The 10,212-nt window shown below is 40.1% G+C and overlaps 1 protein-coding gene across 2 annotated transcripts; it reads right to left on the bottom strand.

The window, feature by feature from the left end:
- Positions 1-1,448: 1,448 nt before the first annotated feature.
- On the bottom strand, positions 1,449-10,109 carry atg13 (ATG13 autophagy related 13 homolog (S. cerevisiae)). 2 transcript variants are annotated; one of them, XM_022210316.2, is made up of 18 exons: positions 9,929-10,109; positions 9,068-9,148; positions 8,654-8,734; positions 8,429-8,548; positions 8,084-8,130; positions 7,193-7,333; positions 6,988-7,028; positions 6,520-6,616; positions 6,239-6,346; positions 5,779-5,872; positions 5,405-5,503; positions 4,969-5,052; positions 4,254-4,363; positions 3,933-4,074; positions 3,776-3,853; positions 3,587-3,694; positions 2,912-3,040; positions 1,449-2,819 (listed from the first exon to the last, which is right to left on the bottom strand). In XM_022210316.2, the coding sequence occupies exons 2-18, from the start codon at positions 9,134-9,136 to the stop codon at positions 2,742-2,744; spliced, it is 1,626 nt and encodes a 541-aa protein (XP_022066008.1). In that variant the 5' UTR covers positions 9,137-9,148; positions 9,929-10,109; the 3' UTR covers positions 1,449-2,741. The 2 variants fall into 2 exon arrangements, with proteins under 2 accessions (XP_022066008.1, XP_022066010.1); XM_022210318.2 differs by lacking the exon at positions 5,405-5,503.
- Positions 10,110-10,212: the final 103 nt, after the last annotated feature.

Below are 10,212 nucleotides of genomic sequence, written 5' to 3'. Positions count from 1 at the left end.
AGTGACAGTCTGAAGAATCTTTGGGTGTGTTCCAATGTTTATACAGGCAATACTGTAGTGTGCCAGGAAAGGATTTAGTATGTCAAAAAGTGCAGAGATGGCTCATTTCATGCTACAGACTGCCATTCTTAAAGTTTAAAGCACAAAATTCTGACAAAGCATGGCCTAATTGTATGCATGCTGCATGCACCATTTGAAACTGTCATGGATCTAGATTTCTAGGCCCGCCTACATACAAACCTCAGGCCACAATTCTATCAACTTGCTGCATACTGATTGTTCAAAATCCATTTCTGGTTTAAACCTGTAAAACTAAATAACTCCAAAGTTACAACTTACCACTGTGTAGCACAGAGTACATTTACAGCGGTGGAGCGTTCAAGTCCTCTGTGAGCTGGTGTGCTCCAGCTGTAGAGTTCTGGGGGAAGACTGAGGGAGGGACTTCACAGTGCTGCAGAGTGAGGAAGTAATGGTGGAATTCATTCAGGGCCTGAAGATTATTTTTTTCATGGAAAGAAAAAAATGAAAATGTAACTGTTCTATCTTATATTTATTGGTTAATCATTATCCCAAACCACAAGAAGAAATATGAAATGCAAGCCCAACCAAAACTGGGGTCGTAGGAGATTACAGATATGAGTTAAGATTTTATTTAGTAACTGGCAGGAGACTGAAGCTAAAAACGGTTAGCTTAGCTTAAAGCAGAGAGGAAATGGCAAACAAGGCTCACTTCAAAGCCTAGACATAATTCTGTCATTGTAAAACTCACATTCAGTGTTAATTATTGCTCTTAAAATGTAGTGCTAGTCTGGTAAAATATTTGGACAGAGCCAAATAAACAGTTTTCCATTGACAGTCTGTGTTAGCCTTAAGCTAACAGGTGTAGAGTCAGCTCAACAACTTTAAGCTAATTTTAAGGGTTTAAGCTTTGTCACCGCAGACATTTTGGCTCGTCGTAGGATGAAAAGCACAAGTGTAATTGAAGATATTGACGAAATATGATTCACTTGTGCTTTTCCTACCATTCCCGCCGTTTAAATTGATATTTGAGCACATTTATCTTTCTAGGCACTGTGAATTGAGGTAAATAAGCGTACTCCCTGTGTCGAAATCAACATTTACCTCAGTGCTCTGTGGTGTTTTCTTAAAAGTAAAACAAGTTTTATTTACAGTTTTACTCACCAAAACCTTGAACGCCTTAATTTAATGTTCTACATCTAAAAACATTAACAAAACCTATTTAAAATGAAAAAAGAGGCAGCATTAGCATAGAGCATTAGCTTCGAGTTTTTCTCTTTGATTACAGCTCGTGCTCACCTGCTAAACAAAACGTCACAAACTCCCCGGAAGTGGTAAATGAGCTGAATGTGTTCATCGTGTTATTATCGGCAACTTGAAAGTTGACTACTAGATTACTAAAGACACAGATATTTTCTGACACACACCAGTTGTTGGAACAGAGCAGCCATGCTTTATTAGGACATCTACACCAACAGAAAAGTTTAAATTAAAGCTTTCAACCAAACTCAGACAGTCATGGGTTATTACCTTCTGCAGACGGCTGGAAATTTTGTCCCACTTTTACAAAGTCTCAAAATATACATATGTATGTTGAAAAGTGCACACAGTGAGCACACGGAGTTGCCAGTTACTTAAAACTAGTGTAATCTAATGCAACTTCTGACTTAAACTATTGCGGGTTCAACTTAATGGTCACTTCAAAGGCTGTAATTTGTGGTGGTGCAAATTATATTGTTAAACTGAGGTTTTTCTTTCCCTTTACACCTTAACAGCACCACAAATCACAGCCTGCAAAATGATGAAGGGTTGCTGTATTAGGTTTAGCTACCTCATTAACTGGCAACTGAGTGCAGATCCACAACAAATTGCCTCCGCATGGAAATGTGTGTTTTCTGTACATATAGGGATTGCAGTTAATTCAGTTTAAACTCCTCTGGGGCTATTTTAACTTTGAAGTTGGCAGCTTAAATCCCCAGACCAGCTGGGAACACCCGGCTAGGGACAACGACTGAGCGTCTCTTCACTGCTGCTGCACTGTAAGCAGGACATTTTTGAATTACAACACGGGGCACTGTGAGGATATGAGCAAATTTCTTTACCGAGACCAGCTTTTCAAGATGTCAGTTTTTCAGAAAACACTCTTCCAGAAGCCCATGACACGACCCATTCTGTTTGGACTTGTAGAGTAACACTGGCTATCTTTCACTGTCAGCTCCGATATGATCAGAAAGGCCATAATGTGGAGGAAATGTTCAGAGGCAAGCAGTGTTCAGCAGGGATGGAGAAAGGATCAAGCTACAGTTTAACAAAAACCACAAACGCAGGTGGTCTGTCCTTGGATTTGCATGGCTGTCTGAAGTGACAGAAAACCCCATGATTTCTGATTACACGCTGACGATGAGAGCAGATTTGTGCCACACGGAAAGTCGAGATTTTCATTTAAACGCTACCAGACCAGAGGGGGAAATGTGTGTGCCAGTGTCAGAAGGGATCACGCAGTATTTACAGTGAAGACGATGATCTGTACAAGCCGAGAAGAAAAAGTCAGACATGAGGAGCTTCACATTAAAACACGGTGATTTAGTGTGAGTAATTCTCACAGACAAACAACTAAGGTCTCCAGTCTGCTTCTTCCTTTCATTGTTTTTCATCTGACAACATCCATTTTTATCTTTTCTCGCAGGTAGTCCGTCTCTACTTTCATCCTTTGCTTCTCCAGTCTACTGAAGCATGTCCACAAAAGCGTCAAACTCATCAATGTTTTTCTCGTAGACACGGAGTTTTTCTGGCAGTGAATCCTGCGGAGAGAGAACGCAAATTAACATTACTACGAACAATCATTCACGATTTTTCTCGAAATTCTTTACAAGAAAAAGAGAAAGGTGTTTACAAGGTCGTCTGCCATCGACTGGGAGCTGATGTGAAGCGAGAGGCTGGCCAGCTGTGGAGGATTCTGAAACTCTCTGTAGAAGGTGCCCAGATCCATTGGCAATAAGTCGTCTTTAGAAAAAGCCGGACGCTATGGACAGATAAGGACACGCAGATTGAGTTTCACAAACATTAACCCCATGACACCTGAATTTACTGAACAAAAAAATGAAAAAAAAAAAAGATTTTTTTGGGAATGTTCTTAAAGAAAATATTCAAAGTTTTACTGACATATACTTAATCACTTTAGATATTTTTAGGATTGTTTTGGAAGATTTTTTTGCTCATTTTTTGAAAATATTTACAAGAATCTTCTTGCCACATTTGAGGGATTTTTTTTTATAAATAAATCTTTTAAGGGAAACTTTTAAGGAATTGTTGGAGTTTTCTTCCTGAAGGTTTTGCAAATTTTCAGAAATTTGGGGACTTTTTTCAGACAAGGAAACAATATTTTTTGGTGCCTGTAAATGAGGACAACAGGAGGGTTAAGTTACTGGATTGTTTTAAAGTTATTTTCTTGTTTTTTAGTCACCTTTTGGGCTGTTGTAAAGGGTTATAAACATAAACTTTGATTGATTGATTGTGCTGTATAGAGAGCCTTGATAGAAAATTAAGTACAAAAACATTAAGTACGTACAAAGTCAACCATTACGAAATCATCCTGCTGCCCAGATCCCTCTGAGCCCTGAGAATGAAGACTGGCCTGCAGGGGTGACGGGCAGGGAGGAGAGTCTGGAGGCTGCACCTGAACACAGAAAGTATCTGTCAGCATATTACTGCTATATCTGAAGCTGAACTGCATCTGTTAAGTTTGTAAATACATTACCATGGGATCATTCTCCTCTGAGTCCAGGCCTCGAGGAGCGAATGCAGCAAATGGCAGGTCCAGACTGGCTGCTGTTATCTACATACACAAACACAGATTCAGTGCACTGGGCACAAAAACAATTACAAGCTCAAAATGTTAGAGTCGCATTATTTACCTGTGTGCTGGGTTTATTAACAAAGGCTCCGACCTTCCTTGTGAATGCACTGAGAGACTCCACCGGGTCAGACGGAGAAACGCTCCTCCTTCCTTCATCCCTCCGTCCTTCTGCGCTCTGCGACAGGCCGTCATCATCCCCACTGGGAAGAGAGATCAAGAGATGCCGTTACAAAAAGTTTAAACTCACAATTGAAGAGTATTTGCTCTAAAAACATTACGCAACACGACAGGAGGACGCAGAAACCAGAAAATGTTTCTATTCTCAGAGTTATCTAATTAAATGAATTAAAAAACGGAAGTACTGTAATGATAGAAGCACCTGCTGCTGGGTGTGTTTGGGGCGTGCTCTACTGTTAGATGGGCATCGGCTCCATGAGGAGGCTGAGCAGGAACCAATACAACCCCACCTTCCTTCCCAGCATGCAACACCTGAAGAGGAAGACCAAGAGCAGAAACAAATGGTAAAAATTCCAAATCATCCAGAGTTGAAAGCACAAGAAATTGCTACTTTGTGTCATTTTTGATGATAGATTAAATATCTTTAGGTTCTGAACTGTTGGTGGACCAAACAAGGAATCAAATACTCATTGATTAAAGGAGTATTCAGGCCCTTTACTATAGTAAACATACACTATTGATCAAAAGTTTGGATTTATCCAGTCAATTTCATATTTTCAATGAAAACTCACACTTTTATTCATATGCTAACATATTTGCACAAGGGTTTTCTAATCATCAATGAGCCTTTCAACACCATTAGTTAACACAATGTAGCATTAGAACACAGGAGTGATGGTTGCTGGAAATGTTCCTCTGTACCTCTATGGAGATATTCCAGTAGCCCTTCTTTGGGCGTTTTCATTGATGAATTAAAGTATGCAGATGTCATTCTGACCTGTAGTTAAGTGTTTTGTCTTGCACTTAAAACATTTTTGGTTGGATGTGTCTCTTCCATCAACTAAAATTGTAACGGTCAGGTTCTGCTATGAATCTGTAAGTAACATGAATGAACTACTGACAGATCGGCGTATCACCTGGTTTGGATTGGCAGCAGGGTGACAAAGCTCAGCAGCTCCTGCTAGAGCTGGAGGCTGGTAGGATAATCTGGAAGTATACAGCTGAACAGCAAGAGAGAGACACACACACACACATGAGGGAACATTATTCACCAAACATGAAGGATTCTGGGTTTCATCACACACTGTGCTGGCAGAACATCAAAGTTGTGTTGCTGAGATGGGTCAAACATTAACAGGGTTTACTACTGTCATGGGGATGATCAAACAGATCTAGTGAACAGCAGCAAACAAAAGCTACACAAGCACGAAGCTCTGCACTAAACTAAGTGCTACAAAAACTACATGTGATGGGGGGGAAAAAAAAAATCAATGAACACACAAATGTTCAGCCTGTTCAGTGAGGTTTCAGACCGTCTCAGTCACACTTTGTTAAAGGCCAGTATAGACTCACAGTGTGAGTGACAAGTCCAGGAGCCAATGGAAGCTGCAGACTGTCCAGAGGGAGGGGCTTGGACAGTTTAGAGGGAGACGGACTCAGTGTGCACACACACTGAGACAATGCGCACACACACACACACACACACACACACACACACACACACACACACACACACACACACACACACACACACACACACACACACACACACACACACACACACACACACACACGTAGAGATAAACATACAATAAAAGCACAACAGGAAGGAGAACAGACAAAGGAGAAAAAAGAGAAAGTGAAATGAAAAACAGGTGTGAAAATGAAGGGAAGAAGTCAAAGGTTAAAGAAAGAGACGGTGAAAAAGAGCGAGGGGAGTTTCCTACCTGAGAGGGAGGGGAGGTGGAGAAGGAGGTGGTGCAGACCTCCTGTGAGTCCTGAACTCCTGCGAATGTTCCTCCATCCTCCTCATCTGGAGCTCTGCACACACAGTGGCATTAGAATTTACATTATTCAAGTTCTTCTACATCCGAAATGGAATCAGGAAGGCATGAAAGAGAGTAGCGACCCTCACATTGTGTTTTTGAAGCAAACATGCACTGTTTCCTGGAGCTCAGAGTACTTTCAGGGAGCCTAAAATCCAAGCTGTGTTCTTTAATTGTGTTGGTGTTGCAATCTGACTCACAGACATGAAGGTGCGGACGTTTTTGGGATCTCCAGTTAAATCTTACTGTTATGTCAAGCAAGATTGAAACTAAAACGTAGCACGTGTGTTTGAAGGCTGTTCAAACGTGTCGGTCGATGATGTTTTTCTTTTTGAGATGAACGCCTGTTTTCCAAAGCTACCTGTAGTTGCAGGGCTGTCCCATGTGTGCTGGACGCTGGCTGCTGCAGGGAGGATCCACAAAGTGATCCACAATGATCCCCATGATTGGAGCTGACCTTTCAAACTGCCTGTTGAGAAGCACATTTCAACAATTTGAACTTGTGCCAATTTAATGAGTCAAACCAGGTCCTGAAAAACTGAAATGTTAATATCTGCAAATACATGCTTCCGTTTAAAATAAAATGCTAATAACTTACTTTATTGGTTAGATATTTTGGTTTGAATGCAGTGTGCTGGTTACCTGTTAGACATGAATGCCAGGTTGGTGCGGTAAGCACATGAAAGTGTGACTGTGCCAACAGGAGTTCCAACGACACCGACACGCACCGTCTGAAAACCTTAGAAACAAACAACACACAAGAATATTAACAAATGCAATCAAGCTGGGGTATTTTAAAATGTATCTATCATCAGAGTTGAGAGAGATTGTCAGTGACGTTTTAGTTCATTTTCCCTGAATATGCCGTTTTTGGTCTCATGTTAGAATAAACAGAGACTTAAACAGAAACACTTCTCTTTGATGTTTCAATTTATGCATAACTGATGCCAAAAAATAAGCTAATCTTTGAATGCAGTAATTATTTGTTCATTTCTTGGAAGTGGCAGGCACCAGATGCAAAAGACAAAAAAAAAAAATACAAAAATACAAAAAATGTGATTAAATAAATAAATAAAATGGACCGACAGTGAGGAGCAGAGGTTCGGTTACCTTCTCCTAACCCACTCAGCTGGACTTCCCCAAAGTAGATCCTGGAAAGAAGGAAGGCGGAAACGAGAAACACTTGAGTTCAGATGCATAGACTGAATGTTTGCTAGCAAAAACAGCAGCTGTGTTCATGCAGAGAGAATACACCTGCTGAGGGGTATTTTGCAGTGACTCAACAACAAACTAAGTGTTTATTAGGATAGATCACCTGTATAATATGACGTAATCGTGTCCCTGCTTTCTGGACAGTTTATAGGCAGGTGTTACTCTGGTGATGGCCAGCAGGGACTTCAGAAGGACAGACAGACGGTTATAAACTGTATATGACACCTTGATGTCCTTATCACACCTGCAGCAAAGACAGAAAATACAGACACTCATTACATTAGAGCAAACTGTCAAATAAAACCAGACATTACATTAAAATATATCTGCAGGTTATTACTTTTATGGACTTGGTCTTTAATTTGCTTCTTCAAACATATTATCGTGTATTTATTTGGTGATGTCCTGATCAAGATTGTTGTCCCTTTGTCTGTCAAAACTGTGCCTAAATGTTAAGCTTCATTTGTCCTTCATAACACAGATGGACAACCCACACTTATCGTACACTAGATCCAAAATTAGAATGAGGACATTACAACATGTGCAAGTTCTAGACCTATCAATTTAGTGAAATAGTCACTGAAATACAGACCCATAGAAGTAACCCATTTGTAACGCAGAGCGGCTGACATTTGCTGCCAGCTTCGGTTCCTCTTTTACTGAAACTACTGGCTGTGATTTCATTCTTGTGTTTCTCCATTGTTTGCTTGCTCACAAAGCTGATACTCAGCATGGATGTCACACAGCCAAATAATTCTGGCAGAGAGCAGCCATGACCAGAAGTGCTGCACATGATGAGGCAGCCATCACAGCACAGCACTGACATAACCGACGCATTTACCACAGATAAAGGGTGTGTGTTCCTCCAGGCTAATCCTGTGCATTGTGTAAAGCCTTACAGAGGCAAAGATACACCCACAACACTGACAATGTGTTATTTTCCGTACACATTCCTTCATCATTTGCTCACTAGAAAACCCAAAATGCCACTCACTTTTCATTCATCTCCAAGCACCAAGTCTCTAACTCCATTGAATCACCCTGAGAAAGGAAGACAGAGACAGAAACATCAACATAAAGTGGACTCAAAGATAACTGCGTATTTCATACACATCACTGCTTACTCTTCAAACTCTATAAAATAATGGAGGCACTTTAACACATTTATAAGTTTATGCTTCGAAACCCACACAGCATTATATTTAGTTGTCAACAAAGTTGATCTACACCTAACTGGCAGACAGACTGAGCTCAACGTAAAGCTACTCATAGAGGTAATTTTACAAAAAAGAAGCAAGAGGTTTATGATCCAAGGCTGTCCTGTTCAGAGAGATTGTACCTCTGACGTCTTCAGGGAGATCTCAACACACATGGAGCGCCCGATGCCTGGAAGTTGGCCGGCCAGTGCCTTCTTGGCTTCATGAGTAACCTCTGGGATGTCTTTGATGGCCAAATTAAACTAAAAGGTGAAAATCGAAACAACTAAAATCGACAGAGGCAGCCCAGTAATCTACAATGGTTACATATATGTGAAGATCTACAGTGAATCTCAAAGATATTTTACCCAATCGGAGCCAGTAGGTGATGAGGAAGAGCGAGTGCAGATCTTCTCTCCAAGGCGAGCTTGGACGATTACCTGGACAGTCTGAAAACATACAAACAGCCCATGAAAAAGCTACAAAATGAACAGCTTTCACATGGACAGGCTATATACAAATGTTGATATGTCTATCCAGGATGACAGGAGCATTGTTGTGGAAAGAATATTGAAATTAATATTTTAGTTGTCATTTTTCAAAGCTTTGAGCACCACCAATGGAAAGCTGTGCTACAAAAATAAAAACTACAGATACCAAGAGAGATAAGAGAGAAAGATTTGTTTTTCAATTAACCTCAAAGGAGCACAACAGTCCTTACAAAGCTACACTTACAAATGCTCCATCAGCTGTAGAAACAAACCCTTATAGTAGTTTCTCACCTTCAAGGCAAAGAACTTAATGAACTTGTCTAAGTCTTTTTTATCCTGCGGACTTAGGTCACTGTCCATGTTGTCACGACCCTGCAATGACACGAGAAAAGCCATTAGGAATGTCTACATGATGACTCCAATGAATTTTAGTAGATACACATATATAAAACAAATATAGACCATCTATTACACATTTGTTAGAAGCTAACTTTGAGTTGTAAAATAATAAAGTCTAATGGCAGTATAAGATTGCATGTAAGCATATGTTTAGTCAGTGCACCCAATTTATAATAGCTAAATTAGATTTGTTTAATGCATGCCTGTCCATTTTTGCTGGTAATCACACTATAACCTCTCACATGCCATCACATAAAACAACTCAGTCACCAAAAAAAAGCTAAAAATTTGACCCAGTTAACACCAAAATACATAAGGCTTTGGTATTAGGGAATTTGTTTAAACAGGAAACAAGTAACAACACAGCAATAGTAAAACCTTCGACACTATCATAAAAGCACGGTTTATCTTTGTTGTTTTCAACCTTCTAGATAACAATTGTATGTAAAGTATGCTAGCGAGCAGAGGGCCTCCACGTTGGCATGAAATTGTACGAATTAGATTTGGAGGTCATTTTAAACAATAGAACACTGACATCCACTTTAAATTTTACACAACACCTTGTGCTAAATCTAAAAGCTACATTATTGTATTTTCCCAATGATTATTTCACGCTTTAGGTGTACAAAGGCGAGGCAGAGGCACTGGTGAGTGACTCACTGACCAACTGGCGTTAGCCTATAGCTAACGTTAGCGAGCCTGCTAGCTAAATAACGCAACACTTTAACTTCGTCACAAAACAGCAAGACTTACATTCGCTGTTCCCTCTACAACGAAGCTTCAGTAAAGTAAAAATTAGTTTAACAAAAATGACACGTGACGCTGTGTTCGACAAACATTTAGACGCCCAAATCAGCTGTACACAACGTCAACAACGGCTGTGCTACTTTTCTGTTTATCTTCTCCATGTCGACGTGTTTAGATAGCAGTAGTTTCGCAACGGCACTTTCGTTGAATTAATTCGTAAACTCTGGTAAAGTTAGGACTAGTGAAAAACTTTGAAGAGTAAAATAGGATTTTTTTTGGCAACGAAATTA

This window comes from Acanthochromis polyacanthus, chromosome 22, assembly GCF_021347895.1.
Source record: "Acanthochromis polyacanthus isolate Apoly-LR-REF ecotype Palm Island chromosome 22, KAUST_Apoly_ChrSc, whole genome shotgun sequence".
NCBI lineage: Eukaryota > Metazoa > Chordata > Actinopteri > Pomacentridae > Acanthochromis > Acanthochromis polyacanthus.
Note: the sequence above shows the minus strand (reverse complement) of the source record. Positions and strands in the feature narration are given on the sequence as shown.

Excerpts from the sequence above, each read along its gene's own strand:
- atg13 (XM_022210316.2), bottom strand. The coding sequence starts at position 9,136 with ATGGACAGTGACCTAAGTCCGCAGGATAAAAAAGACTTAGACAAGTTC. Across the intron at positions 5,053-5,404 it reads CTGGACTTGTCACTCACACT|CTGTATACTTCCAGATTATC; the intron begins GTGAGTCTATAC and ends CTTGCTGTTCAG. Across the intron at positions 3,041-3,586 it reads ATTTCGTAATGGTTGACTTT|CGTCCGGCTTTTTCTAAAGA; the intron begins GTACGTACTTAA and ends ATCTGTCCATAG.